We start from the raw sequence: 22,865 nt of genomic DNA on the forward strand, positions 1-22,865 counted from the left end.
TCCTTTACAGAGCTTCCCTTGCTTGGCCGACCAGTTTTCCCTCTCTGGATGAAGCAAGCAAGCACAGAAAAATTTACGAGACGTTCGGCAGCATCCACCCAACGAGCCCTTTAACAGCACACCGAAATAAATCGACAAAACAGATGGCTTTCGAAAACGGGGAGTACGCTTTTCCCGCTCGCTGGTTGGGCGGTGGGAACGTTTTCGCCTTACGCCCGTTTCGGTAGGGTTGTGCAGCTTCGCCCGTCGGCAAACAGCGATTCGGTTGCTGGAAATGGGTTTGCGAAATAAGCATCGCCCTGACCGTGCGACCACGTTTGTCGTTGCTTTTGCTGTCGTTTTGGCGAACGCACGGCGTACATCACCGGAAACGGCCTTGCGGCATCCAATATATCTGACGGGGGAAAGCATGTTTCCTTTTTTTTGGTACATTCGCGCCAGGATGGTACCAAACGAGAAGAAGGTAGAGAATGAGAGCAAAAAAAAACATACCCCATATGCCCTCCGAATAACACTTTCACTACCGCGCATTTGAGGAGGAAGGACACGCCACTCACGGTACGGTGTGGCCATCTTTCTTTGTCCCCGAAAGCCCCCACTAAATGGAAATCCATTCGTCACAGGTGTGGAACGGATGAACACGGCACGACACCTTCGCATGCGATCGCATTCGTTCGCACCCGAAATGGAAAATCAATCCCCGTTACATCTCCCATCTTCCTTCTGCGCTAACCCTTGCAAACCTCAACCGCCATCACTCGTGCGCCATCACTCGCACAAGAAAATCGAATTGCCAGATACCGAGATTCCGATGCGTAAAGATGCTGTCGACTGCACGGGCGCTCCTCGCTAACCCAAACCAAACCCCAGTTAATATCGCGTGAAAATGGATTTTCTCTGTAGGTTATTAATTTTTTATCACGTCTGCCCCGTGTGCCATGTGACAGACGCTCGCGCAAATCGCGCGCCACACACGTCTTACATTGAGCTGTGTTCGAGCGGTACCTATCTATAGAGCCGCTGCAGAGAAACGAGAAACGATCTCAGCCAGCACACATCAGCCGGAACGGGCAGCAACGCTCGTTGCCTAATCGTGGCCTTCGGCGGCATAAAAATCACATACCGCTGCCTTTGCGCTATCGACCGACCTAACCGACCAACATCCTTTCGTTGGGCCCGAAATACCGAATCGTCTGTGGGTGTGTGACAGTCGGTAGTGACAGTCGCGTCTCGTTTCTAATTCATGATAACGGATTCGCCTTTGGACTCCCGTGGCCGTAGCCCTTCCTGCTTTGGGCGGTGGAGAAGGAGGAGCGAATAAAAAAGCTTGACAAAATGACATTCTAAATGAAAATGGCTCCCGGTTCCGTCCCGGGCGTCAGTGAGTATAAGGGGGGTCCAAAGAAGGCAATGGTTTGTGGGGCGGAATTGGCACTTTCCGGCGTTCACCTGTAGCTTCGGCACCGCCCGGGCACGCTCGGTTTATCTGTGACCAATTTGGGAGGGTGTAGCACTTTCGGTAATGGGAGGTTGAAAAAAAACACAGTGTGACGCATAACCGAGGGAAATAGAATATTTTTTATTCCAAACCTTTCCCGTGTACCACACCGTGTGCTGTGTGTAACCTCGATGGGAATGTTGCGGTTATGGGATCTGGTTTTTTGTGTGTGCTTTTTTTTTGCCCTGCGGCTGGGCAACGAAGATATAAATTTGAAAGAAAAGTATTAGCATCCGTTATGAAGTGTGTTCGCTTTTGTAGCTGCTTCGTTATTTGGGGTTTACTTTGAGTTATTTTTGGAGAATAATTATCTAACCATTAGCTGATTAGGTCGACTGTTTGGAGAATACACTTTAATAGTTTTTAGTGCTCCCTTGATACAAGCACAGACTGGTGTACTGAAATATACATCGACCGGTCAATTAATTCGCTTCATTTCGCTTTTTTATTTATCCAGCGCTTGAAGTCATGTTTTTATCGCCACTTTTTTGCGACATCATTAGCATGTTCATATTCATCCCAGATAATGACCCTCCAATGATCACTATCGTGAGGACATCACAAAAAAAACACGCACACACACACCATGAAGCTTAACAAGTGCAACAAGTCGTTTGCCACGAGCCATAAATTACTTTGCGATCCATTTCACAACGTGGTTAGCTTGTCCTTTTAGGGTATTGGTATCAGCTACAGGCGTCCGTGCACAGTGGTCCGTTGTCTTGGCGTCCAAGATGAGGCATACGGCGACGGGCCGTAATTGAATTATGGCGATGGAAAAGATAAACCATGCTTGCGTTCACACGACTCCCAAAATCGATCGCAGGATGCTTTATTATTTTTTTTATTCAGTTAGTTGACTACACTGCAGAGATGTCGTGCAGTTGTGAAATACCGTACGCTCATGTTGTTAAAACTACCACACCAAAAAAAAAGGCATGCCATGCAACTGCTTACGCCAACGTTTGCGGCTAGCACAAGCGCACGCAGTTATCTTCTGCGTCGGAGCGTGAACACGCAAACGTTCGTTAATTAATTATAAGCTTCGTCCGGCCCTGCAACATCCCGTTGCGTAGGTGTCGGTGCCGCAAATGCATTGATTTCATGCTACCCTGCATAGGTCATGCCTGTGCATAATCCGATCATTCCACCGTTGCACCGTATACCCCAAGCAGCCAGTGGAAAAGGACTGGCGAATTGAAATTGGCAAATATTTCGTCCCTCTCTCCCTCCCCATTTGGGTATTTATTTACCGCGCCCGGATTGACGGTATAATTTGTGCAAATATGCTACCAGCTGTCCAGTGGCCACCACCATCACCGTTGGTGCACTTTCGGCCGATCCATCTTTTGACGCTTGATTGTCGATTTGCGTCGGTGTGTCACAGTGTGTGTGTGTTTGCAGGTGCAAGCATAACAAAAAAAAAAATCGGATGGCAATTATCTTCATCAGTAGTATCCCCCTCTCATTGCAACTGGTTGTCCCTAACGCTTTGATGTTTCATTCGTTTGATTCGTTCGGGCCACATACCGTTCAATCGCGTCTGTTCCGACGTGTGGTTAATTATCCAAAATAGCACTAGCAAATTCACACCTTTCCTCTCGCAGTTGTAGCAAAAAGCGAACACCCACCCCTAAGAGGGGAAAGCAACGCAAGCAATCCGCACGCAAATACGCCAAACTTTTCTGCGGATGCGTTTTTGCTGCGATTCGAAAAAGCCTGGTTTCACATCAGCAAACACATGCTCAGTGGATGCTGCGCTGGCCTGCTACATCATAACTTGTGCCGCGTCACCCCTTCGATTGCGGCGGTAGTAGTTGGGGGAGTGATGGCACCCCCAGTAGGCATAAAATATGTTTTGTACCGACAGTTCCCATTCTGCGCGTGCAGAAGAGAAGAGTGCCGAACCCGTACCCCGGCAGCAGCTTGTTTGTTGCGTTTATTTTTCATTCGTTTATTTATTCCATTCCCGAGCGTCAGTCGAGCGCGCGATGCTGGATTATTAATATTATTAATATTGTTATTTCTGTCAAACGAGCGTGAATTATTGTTGAGCTTAAATTGCGTAACAGACACACACACATACACACACACACGCATACAGCCTAAAACCGGGACAGCTTTTTCATGCCTGAGCACACCCTAAAGGTTGCGTGGAATTAGCTTCTGTAATTGATGTGCTTTTGTATCGTTCTGCTGTCCTGGGTATGCTGTCCTCCGGCATATATTTTGCAGAGTGTTTTTACAAATCTTTTAAAATTAATTGTCTGAAAGTCTTTTGCGAGTTGGATCCATGAGTTTGTCTGTATTGAAGAGTAACGTTTTCTTTAGTGGAGTAACGTTTTATCTGACATAATTGATGCAAATGCTAATAGCTGATCCTAATTCTTTAAGTAAGGCATTTCCAAAATATTCAAATGTGATAAATCCTTTGGTCTTGCACTCTGAACAATTTTAATGTACATTGATGTAGCTATACGAATACATTACAAGGAAGTGCAATTTATGGAAATTTTGCGGCTATAGTTCAATCCACGACCATAAATAATGCACTGAACAAGAGATTTGATTCATGATTCTTGTGTTATATGTACAATGAGCATACACACAGTTAATTATACCTTCAGACCAATGGCAGGCAAACGTAAGTTCAAGGTGAAGATTTTGATTTAATTAATCCAACGTCAACCTATTGTTGACTCAATAACTAACCGTAAATGCTCAAATCTACTTGGAACGTGCTTATCTTAGGTGTTTTCATACCTCAACGGCACGGTGCACCATAGACTGTAGCCGATGGAAGGAATAGCTTTGTTGGTGTATTATCTGCATTTGCTGAACTAAATTCCGGCACCGGAGCATTCTAGTTGCATATGAATGATTTATTATTCATTATCAGATTATACCGAACATCTGCTCGTACGGCATCAATAGACGATGAGAATCTCCCAACGAGCGCAATATGTGCGACAATTACAATCGAAGCCATGTGTGAGGCCGAGGCGATGCTGCTCCAAATCCTTTAAATTAAGCTGGGCAGAATTTGCTCCTTCTACTACCGGCACAATCTTACCAGGGATGGGCAATTTGGATACATTTATATGCGATTGACATTTATACTGCCAGAAATTGGCTTCATAATACTATCTGGCACAGTCGAGTACAGATTGCAGAAGTTGTCTTATTGAGGGTGTTTAAGGTCATCCTTTCGAAATCGCACGTTCTTTCCGATGCATATCGCTCCCTTTCGGGCAATATGCGAGCAAGTGATAGTAATCGCACTTAACCTCACTTTGCTAATTGCACTGATCCTACTGCTTGGGCCGACCATACTATAAATGCAAGTGTTTCTTAGTGCGCTGAGCCATCTTCTTGGGCGGGAACACGTGGGCAGAGGTACAAGTAAGTGCGTTTCGATCGGTGCCAGTTATACGCCAATAGCGAGAGGTGTTCGAGCTTTGAACGTCATTCTAGCCTAATGCATAATGAATTGATTGTGATAATAAAGGCTCTCCATTTCCGGACCCGGCAGCGGTTATGAGGTTCTTGCTCGGTTTTGATAAAACGCGTTCACCCGAGGTGCGGTGCGGGCACCATTCAAAGGCCACTGCCGGCTACACCGTCATTCATCCCGAGGTTTTTGATGCATCATCCTGGTGCTGCAGTGACGGTTGCATTGCTGACGCATTCTGCACAACCTCGTTCGACCGGCTGCAGGTCCCGCAGCCACCGAGAACAGGCCCGGAGCTTGCGGTGACTTTAATTATGAGCCGCAGGCTATAGGCCAGGTCATCGTATTTCGAAGCGCCACCTGGGACACGGAGCATGAGTGGCCTCACCTGGCAAAGCTCTGTCCCGCCTCGTCGACATGTGTGTTGCCGCGCGGTACCGGGAAATGAAAGCCCCCCAAAACGACGGGTTACGGTTCCAACCCGAAACCACGACAATGGTCTACCCTATTCGGTGCGCTGCAACAGGAGCGTCCAGGCAATGCCGGTATCTGGCACAATGAAAATGGTACGAACCGAGTTGTGCTGCATAAGCTAAATTTTGGACAACACAGCACCACACAGCTATTCTGCTATGTGCGCTGGGCGTGAGACACTGCATGCAAGCGCACGCACTACAGAGCAAATGTCGCTCGGAAATGGCTTTCCAGGGTGTGTGTGTGTGTGTTTGGAGAGCGGGTTTGGCCGAGCTCTGCGGTTGAGAGTTAGGGGGACTGGTGCAGTGGCCGGTGTTGTAATTACTGTCGGTCAGCATTGCGCCGGCAGCGTACAAAGCAATCGGATGTCACCGTGGTCACCGATACCATTGCACAACGTCAGCAAAGTTTCCCGTACTGGCACTGGACTTTACGCGTAGCATTTGGCGGAAGCAGCTTTATTTTTTGATTGCCTACATGTTGGCGTACCGCGTTTCAATCGAATGCAAGCTTGATTGATAACAATCTGCACAATATTTATTACTATTTATTACTATAAGCATTGAATCTATTCGCTGATAGTTCCTGGTCGACGGTAAAATAGTTTATTTAGAAGGGCGAATTCCAAATAATTATTCAAGTCTTTGTACGAGAATGGTATTTTATAAGTTACAGATATACTAACTATCGGTTCAATATGATGGGTAGCCTGTACAAAAAATGGGTTTGATGCTTCAGTGCTGAGATACACCATTCTGTTTAGCATAGTACAGCTTAAACTTCGGATTATGCTTAACATTGTTTGGCAAACAGTAAACAATTATTAGTATTTTTGTACTCGCATCACAAACTTCAGAAAAATACAAACAGAAAATGAGCTCTGTGCCCCGAACAGCTGCTTCTATGTTTGTTTTAGTGTTTTGTTTTTCACAGCTGATGGTATGTAAAGAAAATTCCACGCCAACATCTTCTAATGGGAGTGTACGTCAGAAAAAAATAAACCTTCTAATCCTATACGAATCATACGAGCTTGTTCTTCACTGCCCTCATCCACGGGAAACAGATTTTCGTTTTTCTAATTGCTGCTTTTCCGGTCAAAGTTGGCTGCCCTCGACCGAAAGCCGAACACCATTATGCGGTTCGCTCGTACGTTCCTTCGTTCTTCAGCTTACCGGCCAGAATCAATCTTTTTTTCAGGGTTTATCATCATACGGTTTGTTAAAAGCAACTGTAATTTATGTATCATACTGTTAATATTATTTATTTGCTTTGTAAATAACTTAAATGCATTCCTTCTTAGAACCCCTGTTTGCCAATTTTGTTTAAAACTTAACTTTAACAGCTTTCACAATCAAATGTAAGTAATTGTCAACTAATTAAACAGTTTGCCAATCCCTGAACTCAACGATCCTGGCGCCGCCTTCCGGATAATCCCAGCGCATTCCAAGAAAGGAAGAAAACGGTAGAAAAATGATATCCTATCTCTTAGCAATGCATAGAGCTGGTCTGCATCGAAATTCGGACGGTTCAAAGTGAATTTCTCTACCACAACTTGAACGAAAAAAAAGGCAAGATTCTTTAGCCCAACCGAACGTTCCACGCTAATGATGGATCACTAGAAATTGTCTGGCGCCTACGTGTCTGTCTGCGATCGTTCGTATCACGTTGGCAACGTGTGACCGGTTTTCGACTATGGGCAAGTTGGGGTTTCATGTTTACCCACTTTCCTACGCTTGAACGCATCCCTGTTAATCAAAAGGGCTGCCGAACGCTGGTGAACCGTGTCGGGTTTGGCACCATCTTGGTTGGTTTGTTCTTGGCACGTCTGAGGGGTTTCCTCCCCCCTTCCACAAATCAAACAAGGCAACGACAAACTAAACAAAAAAACCCCTGCACGAGCTCTCTAGACAATAAAACCACAAAACATGACCTCAGTATAACTTCTGCAACTTGTTCCATCTAGAGGGGTTGCTAGAAGTTATGCCACTTTTCACGCTTCAAAACACCCGCGAAATCGGAACGATGAGTGCACCATCGTTCTCGTGTTTTTTTTGTTCTCTCCGCTCAAATACCGCCAACAGCTGCTACACTCTCCTGCGCTTGCAACCAACCAACTTGGTGCCTTCTTGCCACGGAAAATCTTTCCATCTATCTGCGGCGGATAGTGAACAGACTCAGCAGCAATAGAAAGGAACGATAAAAAAACAATAATCTTGAAAGTTGTGCATTTTCTAGCTACCAACACCGCACCACACCCGCTTCCGGCAGCAAACACTTCTGGCCATCCTTTCTTTAACCGACGACTGTTTTGTCAGGTTATTGTCGTGACGGTGCCAAATCGTTTCGAATAAAATGCTTGTGATGTTTGCACTGTTGCACCACGGCTGTGGCATGACGGCGGATGATCTTCTCTGCGCAGTTGCTGTTTTCTGCAAGCCGGAAAGGAGTAGCACTTCTCCACCGCAGAAGGGAGATGTTTTGTGCTGTTTGAGCGTGCAACCGAAAGCAGGTTCTTCGCAAACCTTACCGACCTGAATTGTTTGTGCTATTTGCATTGTGCGCTTTACCGCCTTCTCTTGGTTGGTCTCGTACTGCCAACCTGCAGCCGTAAACGTTGCACTTTACGCCGCATAAAATCGTTCCACTGCTTAAAGTACTCAAAATGCTGCCCCCACCTAGCAGCGAGTTTAAGATTTGTCAACCGTACGCAAGCCTAGTTTTCCACCCCGCAAACGCACTTCGCAAAAGCGCACCAAACCCCGACCGAAGCGAATTGAAAATTTAAGGGACCGGACCCCTGCTCGGTGTGCTGTCCTAGCTGCTTGTGGAAACCCACATCATCATGAATATTATATTTTACGGGTCCACAGATTAGCGAACGATAGAACACGGAGCGGCATGCAGCCCGGGCACGCGTGGTGCCGTGAATGGTGGTGTGGAGTAATTTGATTACGGTGCCTCCGGAACCGTGCTTTCTTTTCGCAAAACGATTGTCCCCGAATTTCCTCGGGACCGAGTGACCGTGGGCGCGGGGACGCCACGGATGCACGCCACAGCGCTCGGGTGAGCTTGCTAGAGATGGCTGTTGCGCTTTTGTTTTGAATGTTGGTATGAAATTTAATTGGATTTTGTCGACTCGGCGGCAGCCACCGCCACCGTGTGTGCCATTTCCGGAAAACGCAAGTACGAAAGATTAACTGCGTGTGTGTTTGAGAGAGAGAGAGAGACGGAGTGTATAGCTATAGTCCCGATTGTATAGCCAGAAGTTCGTACAGAAATTGCGCAAACAAAACACTTGGCCCCCGGAACAATCAACCGACCATGTGGCCTTTGCAGGTGACTGGTTGGTTGGTTGTGCTAGATTGCTTCGCGGTACCCGTCGCACTGGTTGTTGTGCTGTTCCGTGAATTTGAGAGAAACAGTTCGCGCCTTTCGTGAATCGGTACGCCATCTGCTTTCCACGAAACCAACAACAGCTATATTGTGATTTTTTATGTAATTAAGTATAACTCATTTTCCGAGATCTGTCACAGCAAATAACCACACGTGGGACGTACGTACCATGTGTGTCAGGGATGGGGGAAGGAAAACTAGCATATCGTTACTCACTAATTTCATTAGAAACATCCGGCTTTCGGGGTTGGATTTCAGCGGAAGGATGCTGCTGAGCGGCTGTCGAGATTGAATTTACATTGTTGATTCTTAGTATGTGTCAACATTTACATTTGTGGTTTGAGCAATGGACATCCCGGGGAGTGTGAGTGGTGGAAAGAACTAAACCCTATCCTGTCGATGGCTCAGTGACGGCAATTTAAAGTGCTTCAAGCTTGGGCTGTAACAAGTTAACTCTCTAGCTTGAACAACATCGAATCGTACATTGTAGCGGCCTGCTGCTACCATCCTGCTACTCCATTACGCCATCACTCGTACGACATCACTTAATTAATTAATCCATACCGTAAAGAACACACCATGCCGGCACCGGCTCTGCAGCCACTCAACCCAACTTTCTCTCCCACACACACACACACACCCACACCCACACCCACAATGTGTTATTTAGATTCTCTTTTTTCTTCTGCTTTTCGAGGCACGTGTTACCCATTCCGGGCGCTTCCGGCGAACTGTTACGTTTGTCAATGTCTTATTCCATCGCCTGTTGTTTCTGACACCTTGTGGAATTGTTAGTGCCAATACCTACCCTCCCTCCTTTGCTTCTAAGTTAAAGGGTGGGAGGGTAGGTACGATGGAGAAGCAACAAAAACAAAACGGACAGCAATAAAACCACACTAACCCGTGTACCACAAGCAATGCGAAAGGTAAGCAATGACGGAAGCTTCAGTTCTGCTTCAGCATTAACTAACGGGCAACTAAATGGAACTTGCTCGAACGCGACGACCGGCAATGGAAAGCTACACCTTTCGCTTCCGAGAAAAAGAATGACGAGCGCCAGGAATTACGAGCGCGCGCGCGGGGCAGCAGCACACTACTACCCACTGTTAGCTTATTTGCGATTTGTTAGCTACACCAACATGTGGTACCACCACTCCCTGTGGCAGACTGGTGGTGGTGTTGACGGTGGTTAAATGTCAGCAACTAGTTGTGTAGTACCGCTAGATGACTCTCCAACTGTGGGTCCGTGGAAAATGGCAATTTAACATGCCCGCCAGTGCGGAAATGTGCGGCAGAGCTCCATTTTGTGCGAGGTCCACTCGATCGACGCAACTTCCACCAGCAAAGAAAAACTCGTTGGCTGTGACATATTGGCAGGATATATGTGCACCAGGCACCAGGCAACAGTAAACTCAGGCCGTGACGGCAAACGGGTGCTTGTTATAATTTCACCTCGATTAAACGCGCCACCACCGGGAGGCAAAAGCGCGATATTTATAAACCACAGTTTCCATCCACTGCACACAAACCTGAACCGCAGCTAAGTGCCAGAGTACAACTTTTACATTCACTCACACATACCCATACATTAAACATACCGAAAAAGGAATCCGGCTTCACAGTGCATAAATTTGTGGAACGCTGGGAGGGGATAGAAAAAAAGCAAAGCCACATGCATTATGATGCCCGTTTGCGGGAATTCCTTTGCTCAGCAATATATTGCATTCACTTTTTTTTGTTCAGTCCCCCTTCTTGCTTTGCTTCCGCTAGTGTTGCGTATTTTCCTGCGAAACTGTGGTCGCGTGTGTGTGTATGTGTGTGTGGCTATGTGCATTGGATATATTAAAGGATGGAACGTATGCAGCATATGGTTGATAATGATTTTTAATGACAAAAATCACCGCAGCGTCTCGTTTTCATTCGGCGTCAATTCCGACGATGCGCCGATAATACTTGGCAGTGTGAAAAAGCTTAACATTTATCCATTCCGTTTTGTTTTTCGAATCGATTGAGAATTGCCTTTTGCCGTTGACCTCATACGGGTTGTGCGTTTGTTTAATGGTTCGTTAATTTTTGCACTTTCGTAATAAAAACAATACAAAAAAGAGATCATTAACGGGAATGGTTTTCGCTTGAAATCAATTGTATTTATGTTGCAAGTACAAACAGCTTTATATTAGTAGCAGCTTTACAGTAAAAACCATTTTCAATGCATTCATTATTTCATTATTTAACATTTTCTTTGAACTGAAGTTGTTTGTAGCCAAGATGTAATGAAAGCTTAAAATATCTCAACAGACATTCATGACAGGTTATTTCAACTGTTGATGTTTATGGAACAACAATTGTATTATCCCTTCATTACGCCTTTTTCTTGTACAGTTGCATGGTTGGATACTGTTTTTAAGTACCAAAGTGTACCATAAAACCCCTAAAACTCCATTACATTGATGTGAATATGTTTTCTTTAAAAAAGCTAATATTGTTTGCATTGTCTTTAACATGAATTGAGGGTTAAGATGAAAAACATCATGGACATTTTTGAAAAAATCTTACCTAAGCTATTCTTATCAGCTATTTAATTTCTCTACATTTTACTTGTATTCACGTTATTCTAAAACACGAGAGATTATCAGCTGGACGGAATAGACATAGCTGCACTTATTTAATTTGCCGTTTTAAAGCATCAACGCGTTACAAAAACCCCAAAAAGCAATACGTTCTGCTCCGGTACAAACCCTCTAACGCTAATGCGATAAATAAAAGAAACTACATTATTCATTCAATGACATCTGTGTCAAACTGCTGGCGATTCTTAATGCCAAACAGCGATGATTAATACTAATCATTTCCATGCGATTTAACTGCGGGATGATTAATGCTCGGTTACTTTCACGGCGGCGATGATGATGTCATTCGTCAATACGTTCAAGTTATTTCCATTCATCGAAAATGTCTCATCATTTCGAAGCCCATCCGTAGGGTTCTGTCGATTCGATCGATTTCTGAGCTCCGTCGCTGCTGTAGACGGCGACCATGCACAGTATGTCCATCACACCGCCATTATACAGCCATTGTTTTCTAAACAATAAACGAACCGACATCTAAATGTGACATCAAACTTATAGCAACTTCATCGAAGACACAGAATGTGTATGGTGTGTGAATAAAGCCTTATGTGTTTTTTTTCTCTCTAACAAACTTTATTCCTCAAACAATATGTATAGTTTTTTGGTTTTGTTTTATCGCATATGATGGTTCCATTAGTGGTGCGAAAAGCAAAAAAGCATTGTTTCAGAAGAACAAAACAAACATTTACCCCACACAATGGCAGACGCTTTTTCTATGGGAGGAAAAGAAATTTCAAGAAATATTCACACCACCCCTCCCGAAGGATCCGTGTAACGCTAGAGGTGCCATCTGCTGCAGAATATCGGGTAGCCCTCGCCACACTGTACATCGCCAACGCCTCAAACACTAAATATTATGTAATCCGTGTGCGTGGATAAAGAAGCTGTTAGATAATACTTTCTTCTTTTTTTTGGTTAGGAAGAGCAAATCCATCCTCACAAGAAGAAAAAAAATGTAAATCCTATTTCACTTGAGACTATCCCAACGGCCCTATCCTCTCGAGCAAGATTACCCCCGGTCGTCGAGTTTTTTGTTTTGTCTTTCCTTTCCCCAAACTGACATGGCCTTACATTCTGGTGACAGGTTCCACTGTTTTGGTGGCGTCGAAGGAATCCACAGCTGACTACGAAGCACCATGCGAATGGGCATGTTCAGATGATGCAAAAATGATGATGATGCCACACAGCGGAAAATAACCATTCGCATGCAAAGCCTACCGACCGCCTTCGTGCTTCCTGATCTTTGTTGGCGCAAAGGTCACGCGTGCTGTAGTGTGGCGAAAGATGAACCTCTTGCACACTGAGGGGCTGACAAATAAAACAAACAAACTGTCCTCATCTACATACACGCATCCGCTTGATTCGGCTTACATTGGACATTTTTGTGACTCTGTTTGGGTAGGATTTGTTGCTTTATGTCTTTAGGTTGCTACGTTTGACTTTCAATTTGGCTGCTTGAATCATCATAATCCCCGGTGCAAGTTCGCTGGGAATTGGTCTGGACTGACGCTCACGAGGTTTTATTGGGAACAAGCCCTTTTTTGTGTTTGTTTATTTATTTAATATTTTATATAGCTTCGATCTTCTGGTACTGGGTTGTACAAGAATAGATCCTTATTTGCTAAGGATTGTACTGGTTTGTACAAGAAAAGATTTATACGTCTTTATGATTATCTTTTTTCCATGATCTTTCCAATTCATTAATTCAATGTTACCGAAATGTCTGAAACATAATCTATTCGATTTATCTATGTTACTTCTAACAACGAACAACGTTAGTGTGTCTTTATATCATTGCTTTTGTTTGCCTTTAGTGTTTTCTCGTTTGCACATACATTGTTTATATACTGAGTGAAGCTAAATTGTAAGTGTTACGATGACGTTGAATGGTAAATAATAATAAAAGGATATGTGCATGTTTATGAATTCCTATACTCCCCCATCAACCGAACACCCAACCGAGCCCGGTCACCATAAGAAACAATCTAACGTGACCTTCGTTCTCATTCAGGCCGTGGGTAGAAAGATGCTGTCATGATGTTGTGTGTGTGTGTGTTTTTTTTTTGTACTTTTGCAAACAAATCCTTCCCATTCTTTTCATCGGCACAAACGCCCGTCGGATAAAGGGGGCAGCTGCGACAACAACGTGCCCCTTCGTGACAACGGTTCGCCCGACTCTCATAAATGCGCCAAACGGGGCGCAATTTCGTTCAATTTCTTCACTGTCATTTACATTTTTTACAGTAAATGTACTTTTTTTTCTTCTTACGATCACGAGCCTCGAAGGCGTAGCTTGAGCCCGGAGGAGGAGAGCAGAACCAACCAAAGCCAACCCTAATCCATTTTGGCTTAGCTTGCGAGTTGCGTTTTACAGTTCAAAAGCGTTCCTGCGCTGGCCGTAAAGTGTATGTGGCCGGGCAACGCAGGCGAGCAAGCACACGTCGTTACACCGATCGGTTGGGCGTATCGTTCGAACCCGTGTCGAGCGAAATCGATTTAAAATTTTGCCTCGGAAACCGAATGGGAAGGGGGCTGCGGGGTTTTTGGCCGCGTTGCAGCACGAAACCGGAAGCGCAACTTTCACTTAATCTATGGCGTGTGCATCGTAAACTTTTATTTCACTACCATCATGTTGGGGCGGTGTTTAAAGAACGCGGGCGCTCGGGTCCGTGGAACGGATTCTGTCCCTTGCGCACCCGACGGTACGTACTTTTCGTGCTGTTTGACGCTGCCGGTCGGATGTGGCCCCTCCCCGTGCCGTATCTTTCCAGCTTCCTTAAGCTACATGATGGGGTTTTAAATGAGGTTTCACATTACACTCGTTTTCTTTTTTATCTTCAGGCGTTCAGCAAACACACACACAGTACAAAAGGGACGGCAAGGAGAAAAAGAAGCGTATACACCGTTACCACGCTAAAACCGCTTCACAGGCAATTTTGCCAAATATCCGGCAAAACATTAAGCTTCCGGCAACCTCACTCTTAGTGCCGATACCGTACAGCGGAAGGCTTGCATCGGTGTAGCCGGGGAGAAAAGCTTTTTTCTGCTTCTTTTTCTACCCTTGCTGCTTCCGCCTGCCTCCCGTTCAATTGACGCTGGGACTAAATTTGTGCACAGAGGCTCGTAATAAAGTAATGAAAATTTGGTCGAACGGCTCCCAAAACGCTTGGCACGGATCGAGCGATGCAGCAGCCGGGTGCGTGAATGCGATGGATGGGAATAATTATAAAATTTAAATTTTATTCATGCTCCACCCACGAGCACACTCGACTTATTAACATTGCCAGTCGGTGAGCGTGTCGTGAGGTACGGGGACGGGGTCGTGTGAACGAGATATGCAAAAAAATAAATAAAGCAAAAATAATCACACAGTGAGTCACATCATTGACCGACCGGCCCAAGTGGTGGTACTTGTACCCCGACGAACGATTCTCCCCAAATGCCCTCCCTTTGGTGGATATTTAATTACATTGTCCTTTCATTTTTACATTGCCCCATACTGAGTGTGGCTTTGTGTGTGTGTTTGCATCGGTTTACACTTGTTTGCATAGAGGCGCGTAATGTTCAGTGCGCAACAGCAACAACGCAACAAAAAAACCGTAGAAGACAGCAATTTTGAATTACTCTTTAACGCAAATGGAATGTCAGCGAGAACCCAGAAGCAGTTTTTGCTCGTTTTTCTCTTTCGCTTGTGTTGTTCGATTGACTTTGAAATTGCGTTCATTCATTTACTGTTGATGCTGGAATACGGATGATGGTAATATATTGGAATTAACTTATTCATACTCTTAAAAGTCAACCGGGTGAAGAAGTCGAAGCCGCCCGTGAAGTGATATTTCGAATGTTTCTGTTGCATTTAACTACGAGTGGCATGAGGTTTAAATACGAGCGGCATCGCAATAAGTATCAAGTTTTCACGTTAAACAACAAGGTTTTTTTCATCTCTATTTCGTCGAACTAAATCGGCCATCAAGTGATGAAAGCGATTACCTGTTCCAATTCCCGCTACGGAGTAACACGCTGTGCAGATTTTATTTTGTTACAAGCGCATGTATCTCACTTCACTGAATCACTACATGACCAATCGAGTGGACGTTAAGTGGATGCTATTTACTTACACTCTTCCGCACTGCATCTGACACTGATACCTTGCAGAGTGTTCGTTTGGTTTTTGTTGCTATTTCTTGTCGGACAGAGCACACCTGACTAACCTGTTTCAATTGCCCTGCTGTCGTTGTTATATGATGAAGCTCTCTCAGCGTGTGTGTGTTTTTACAGTCCTTTTTCCTTTTTTTTAACCGATTTTCTAACGCAATGTACGCGACCAAAAAAACTTTTTAAATGAAAAACAATTTTGTGCCGCGTGACATCTGCTTCTATCTGTTTTTTTTTTCTGCTTGTAATTGATCCACTACCTGCATGAAAGGCTAGGTAACAGCATCCGAAGCAGCGCAAACTTTAGAACGGTGTGTGTGTGGACAAAGGATATAGATATATCGGTTTTTTTTGTTCTTGTTCTACCACTTGGTACCAACTGCATGCCGACCGTTGCAAGTCACCAGTGTTACCATGGAGTGGAATGTCATACGCCGTGGCTTCCACCAGCGCTTTCCACACGCTTGAACAAAACACGACGAGCGTGGGTTGATGAGCCCGTCATGCTGGTAGGTGGACTGTTCGTTTCAGTAGATTCTTCAATGCTGCGAGATGCTGATTGTGAGCATTGTCACCGGTGTTCGCTGCATCGTTTAAGAGTGTTCTAGCTGTGTACGATTAGTTGTTCATGTTCCATTTCAAACAAAATCCAACAAAAAATCCAACTCTTTTTAAAAATAGTATCAAGGCTAGATACATGGCTTTTTAGCTCAAATTTTTAACAGAAATGCAATAGATTGGTTCGATACGTCATTTAACTACATCATATATACTTTCAGAAACTGGTGCTTGGACAAGCAACACCAGTTACTTACCCGTTCTACCGAAGATATCGTTTCCGCTAAACATGGAATGAACCTTACCCACTACACACAGACACGAATGCATCCATAGGTGGGCACGGTAAATATGTATCTTTCGAAGGCGTATGATGGCGTACATGGTGTATAGGGCGAAGGAAATTTACTTTAATTGCATTAAATGATCAAGCCCCGGTCCAACACCCCTCGGGCGCTCCCTCGGTCCATATTGCAATTGGATTAGACGCTATCCGTGTGTTCGTGTGTGTGTGTTAGGTAGAGAGTGTTGCAGCCCTGTGTTGCCCACGAAACCACCGTGCTCGATATAATTGAAGACAAACATAACACCACACCAGCTAAGAACCCGTGCGTCCCTAATGAAGTTACCATTTGTGGCAGCTTTTCCTGCTCCAGTGTGTTGCGGACACCGCCCCCTCCCCCCCTCGACTGTTCTCGAATGATGGTGATAAAGCTTCTGTGCCGGTGTGCCTGTTCGTAACACCATTTGTTAATGGGTTTGCGCTTGTAACACACCAACGGCCGCAGCTTTCGGTACACAACACGCGCCGCTTCCCTCGTGTGCCGCCGCATCCTGTGTCAACAGTGGGCCTGACGATGACAACAGACTTGGAACCAATTGGCTGATGGAAGGAATTAGCGAGAGCCTACCCCATGAGACAATAATAATGCTGCCACACCATTAGCATGCCCCATTTAGCTGATGTGTAGTACTAGTGGAGGTTCACCGTTTTGACTTGATTTCTGGTGCAGAGGAAGTAAATTCCTTTCAGGAATAGTGAAATTCCTAAAAGATCTAATTTAAGACAAGAGCTTTTATTAAAGGTCACCTTCCATGCTCTACTAACATAGACAACCACACAAACAATAAATACTGAAATGAAAAATGGCAATCCCTTTCCCACCTTGCAAGCCAAAGGTATTCCTTTATTCTTGCCAAATTCCGCCAGATTTTGCAAATAATTGCTTTTGTCGGTGCGAGCATCATTCTCGGACATCAAAAGCTAGCTCTGACCACTCTGAGCCACTTTTCGGCTTTTGTAATCCTTGATAACATTTTAAATGGAAGGAAAATAATGTCACTGGATAATCTCCACCCACTGGAGAGAAGAGCGGACGGCAAACGGGAAAAAAACAAAACAAAACGAAATCAACACGTAATACAACATCCTTTGCAGTTTGGCTGGGCGGCCAGCTTGCTCCGAGCTCAATTTATTTAATCTCTTCCCAAGCCGTCCTTGGCTGTTACACGCTATGTCGTGCTGCTTTCATCGACCGGTTTAACACTGACTGCTTCTGACGTACTGCGCAGAGCGTTTAATCATTTATCTTCATACCGCTCGCCAACGGTGTAACAGAAGCATTTAGCGGTCCAAATGATCAACTGCTTCTAGCTGGGCAGCGTGTGGCCACGAGGCTAACGTTGGAATTTCGAGACAAATATTCCATTTGTCCAAAGCAACCCTCCATTCTATCCTCACGCAAGCAGCGAAATATTTCTCCGCTAATGGTTTAATTAATTGTGCATCTTTAAATAATTCGTGGAATATTTCTACCAAGAAGGCAAGCCCAGTAATCGAGGTAGCAATTAGTTTTAGTTTACGGGGTACAAATATCTGCTGCTTAATCAAACATTCTCTGTCTGTACCTTTTTTTTCTAATCATGGTTTGATGGTTGTTTCGATACCGTACCTTTTTTGGTGCTTATCCGTTCTCCGGTCGATTCGTTTGCGAAGAAAAAAGCATTAGCTGTGTACCGTTCGGCGATGATTTATGATTTTCGTGGGTCAAAAGGGAAATTGGGAAACGCTCGTAAATTATCGTCGCATGCCGCCAAAGTTACCAGGACCAGCTATAGATGATGGTGAGATGTAAATGTGTGTTGCAGTCACCATGATGCTTCAATTTCTACAACAAATGCCGCTGGTGTTTGATTGCTTGAGTTTCAATCCGAATTTGATTGTGAACATATTCATATTTGGTTTTTAGAAGTGAATTTCATAAGCGGGAAGTTCAACATCATGGCATCAAAACAACAAGGTGTGACAGAGCAAACAACAGAGCAGCAACACATCACAAAACCTTAGTCTTTGTTTTAATTTTCTGTCCGTCTTTCTTATAATAATGTAATCAATGTCTTCCCTTTGCTATCATAAAACCTTTCCCGATAATATTTTACCGTTTAATGATCCAATTATGCTGCGCTGATGATTCCACAGTATGGCGCAACGTTCACACCATACACCAGCTGTCCACAGGTCCATGATTTTGTCCTCATGGTTTACCCACTGCCACCACCCGTCTTGAATTAAACTTATTATTTTCATATCTGTTTGATTTTGCAATACTGCCTAGCACAAGAGGTTCTTATGTGATCTTTAGCTAGTAAAAAGTCAACTTTGCACCACACACCTTCCAGTCTGTAAACTGAACTGACTTTTGTTTTATCGATTTTCGGTCACACTGATTCGATATATTTCATACTGCCACTAACCCTTGGGGGATCGCGCAACTCAATAGCAATTATGATTAATATCCATTTCACTATATTCGTATAATTTCAATAAGCGTACCCTTGCCCCAGCTGTTACCGGCGTTTGGGGTTGAAAAACGGCTCCTCACCCGGCAGCTTGCTATTAATGGGCGTTATTATTTAGCCCGAGCATAAATCAATTGGATATTAATTTTTAATTTCCCATCCGTGAGAATTACCAAGACATGGTGGGGGGAGGGTGCTTGAAATGCGTACGATCATACTATGATGATGGTGCTGTGTACATTTGGCTCTGTGTACGAGCTCTGTGCGAGCTCGATCGAGGCGAGCTTTGACAAATTACCCGGCCGAACATAATGACTATTGACGTGTAATTATTTACATCATTAGCACTTCGGTTTTATCTGCACTTTACGAGCATGAGCGAGCGCTTTCCTGCCTGGTATTGAATTATTTTTACCGAAACGTTATGTTCATAAATTATTTTTCAATGTATGAAGTGTTTATTGGAAGTCGTCACATCTTGGATATCTCTGATATTTGATGTTTGATAACCGATTGTTTATAGCTTCGTTGGTACATCAATGCACAAAAATAAAGCTTTCTGTTGGCATTCTTTCAGTATAATTCAATCCTGATTGCCGGTAACAGTTCTACAACGGTTCAATGACAATTATATGCTTCTATTAAACTTCAAAAAACATTAATCTTTTTCACCGGGTTTCTTCCATTTAAAATAAATTGTACTTCTATACTATTCACAGCTGTTATTAAGCTTCATTTGCAGTTACAGTTCTGCATTTGTGTGTGTGTGTGTGTTTTTTTTTTTGTCAATTTTCCCTAAGCTTCTTACTACATACACATTCCGCGGAAGTGAAATAAACCATTTAATGTACAATTGACGTTTCACAAGATGAAGCAAAGCGCTTTGGCAGCAAAAAAAAACTAATTCACCCACAAAGAATGTGAAATTGGTACAAGTGCTGCTCACAAAGGCAACCCAAGAGTGGCACACAGGATCTTATGCAGAGCATTTCATTCGGAAAAATTCACAATTTCCTGATTCGTTGCCTTTCATCTACTTTGCCCGCGTTTTACTGAACTTCGTTTGCATGGTTGAAGTTTTGTGAGTGAAATTTAAACAAAAAACCGCTCACAGAATGTTCTTGCGAAAGAGGAAAAAATGATTAAGTCAATGGTCAAGTACGGGAAAAAGGCGGCAAACCAGTCCCACTTCCGACGCCGGTCAAATGCCACGGAATGTACGCTGCGATAATTTTTTTTTCTCTCTCTCTCTTCTCCCAAAAGGCCCTTTGCGAGCTGTAAAATGAACATTTCTGACCGAGACCGGTTCAGTTGGAATCTTTCTATTTTTTGCAACCTATCACTGCGTTGGAGTCGCGGGTCTGTCATGAAAGTTAGTTGTGTGAATACTTTCACATTTCGGTGGGGATGGAATGTTGAATTAACGAATCGTTTGTTTTCCGTTCTATCGTTCAAAGACTAATTTTATGCCATTTGTTGAGTCTGTTTTTCGAATGCTTTTTCTGCCTTCTAAATTACAGGTATAGTTCTTATAATTTTCAGTGAAATGATAAAATTACTGAAATAAAACACTTTAATCAACGTCACAATAAAGTGCTACAGTTTGAGCGATAACGTAAGAACGCTTCAATTAATGCCGTTTGTATTGGTCTCATCTTTGCAGGACGATAAGAGCAGTCAGCAACAGCCGCTGGATTCTGGACTCTCCATGCAGATGAAGCAAGATCAACAGCAGATGATACCGGAAAAGAAAAAGTGGATTCACGACCCTTCAAGTAAGTGTTACGAGTGTTCGAGAATGACATTTTTCAAAGATTCGATGAATTTGTTTAATGATTAAAACAAAATTAAATATAAGTAAACCCGTATTTGTGATGAAAGCTTAGAGTGGAATGAAACCAAATTTTATGAAAGCATATTTCTGCTCACGGTTTTCTAGAACTTCGTACACCATTTTAATCCGCTTATGAATCGATCGCTATTGTAACCGTGTTTCGAAAGTTCTCCAGACTGGAGGGGTATCGGCGAGGGAAAGAAGTTAAGCTGTGTTAATTATAGCACTAATGCTCCAGCAAAGTAATTATGCTTTGATCCTTTTAGAATGGTTGTTAAAATCGGCTTCAATGTGGTTTTAAGCAAAAAACAAACGGACAATGGGTTGGTCCGTAAAAAGCGTAGAATTGTGTCATTTGTCCAAGAATTAACAATACAAGAACAATTTAATATTCTAATTTTGGTTCAGAAAATCAATACCAAAAATGAGCAAAGCGAATGTTGGTCAGAATAATCACAACCTACCCACGAAATGAATAATTATAGCATTACTCTACTTGCCGTTTGATATCTGCGGTTTTTAATCTGACTAATCCCCCTTGTTTAAAAGGAATTACTCGATTATAATTACAGTGAGTAATTATTGGTTTATTTCAAATTTGCTCAGTGATATTCTATAGTTTTAATTATTGATCCGTAATTAGCATCCACACATCATAATTATTGATATCGTTCTTTATGATGTTTTAGCCGAAACGCGTCAGCGAGAACTCTTTAAAGTTAATGTCAAACGAGTGGCGCTGTCAACTGCTGCAAGTAAGGGCTTTGAAAACTTTTCCTTCCTTATATTTGGCCTGTTTAAATCGTGCTTTTTTATCCTGTATCCTGTCCATGACATACATACACACACATTAGACAACACAAGACAAGCAGTGTGTGATTTGTAAACGGGCTGCACAAAACGTAACAAAAAAGCACACATAAAACAGCTAAAAGTAATCCTGTACTGGCCTCAGTTACTCACTCTTGGCCCACTGCAGCTTACTGGAAGTAATGCAATGTGGATGCCACGGTTCCCCGGTTTTCCTGCAGGGCAAACTTCAGCATAACTTAGACACTTCACTGCATTGTGCTGTGTGATTGTTGCTAAGAACATGGAACAATATGTACTGCATGCTATTTCGAGCGAACCTCGCGCCCTCTCTGCAGGGAACAAGCGAGAGCAAGCGATGCATTTGGCTCCGTGCATAACCATGTTCAAGTGAACCTCTCTGTGTATGTATCTGCGACGGTGTAAAACTTGAACACACATGCATATGTACATCCTTTCCGGTGCACATCACAGGAGTGTCGTAAAATCAAAACTCAACAAGCAGAACCATACGCAGAGCTGCTGACGGAGCGCCTGCCGGGCAGCAAAGTTGCGCCAAATTATCCACCAGAGTGCACTGGAAACCCGCTGGAATGGGTTTACTCCAGAACGGCCGCCCGAGCTGAGCGCAGTATCAGGAGTCTAATAGAATAGGTACGGGACACACAGACTCACGATGCTGTTTTTGTTTTTATTAGAAATCAGTGACCCAACCCCCTTAAACGACTCGAATGAAACTTACATCAGGGTTAAAACATGATAACTTGGAATGGAGGCGAACGGGGCAATTTTACAATACACTGATGAGCGTCGTTGCATTTTGGAGCGGCCGTTTTGTTAGAGAGGGAATTAATATCTTCCCAAACCACTATTGTCCGGTGGGTCCCATTTAACGGTTGCAGCTCAAATGGTAGCATTAAATTTATTGTTCGATGCTCATGTAGCCGCGAAACCGACTGATTAATGTGCTGTACAAGCCAGATTAACCTATACTGTGTTTGTTTGTAGGATGTTTTGAATAACATCGTATTATTTAGCTTTTACCCAACCCCCTGTAAGTTTTCATAGACATTAAGACTATCCCTTTCAAAAACGTAGTACATCCAGCTGAGTTATCCAATTCTAAAAGATGTTAAAAATAGACTCCAACACAATGATTTTAAACTGAACTCGAGCATACGATAGCAACACCCACACAGTCAGTCAGGTTAGTGCCCATTCGTTGCTCCAAGCAGGAGGGAGTAGTATGCAAAGATGCCGCCT

The 22,865-nt window shown here is 43.8% G+C and overlaps 1 protein-coding gene across 5 annotated transcripts in view; it reads left to right on the top strand.

Moving 5' to 3' along the window:
• Positions 1-22,865, top strand: part of LOC120948598 (proteoglycan Cow) — an 86,027-nt gene that overhangs the window by 32,943 nt on the left and 30,219 nt on the right. For all 5 annotated transcript variants that reach the window (XM_040365124.2, XM_040365120.2, XM_049605707.1 and 2 more), the window contains exon 3: positions 20,622-20,733. In XM_040365124.2, coding sequence (XP_040221058.2) covers positions 20,622-20,733 — 112 coding nt within the window. The remainder of the gene's footprint in view (positions 1-20,621; positions 20,734-22,865) is intronic.

This window comes from Anopheles coluzzii, chromosome 2 (genome assembly GCF_943734685.1).
Source record: "Anopheles coluzzii chromosome 2, AcolN3, whole genome shotgun sequence".
Taxonomy (NCBI): domain Eukaryota; kingdom Metazoa; phylum Arthropoda; class Insecta; order Diptera; family Culicidae; genus Anopheles; species Anopheles coluzzii.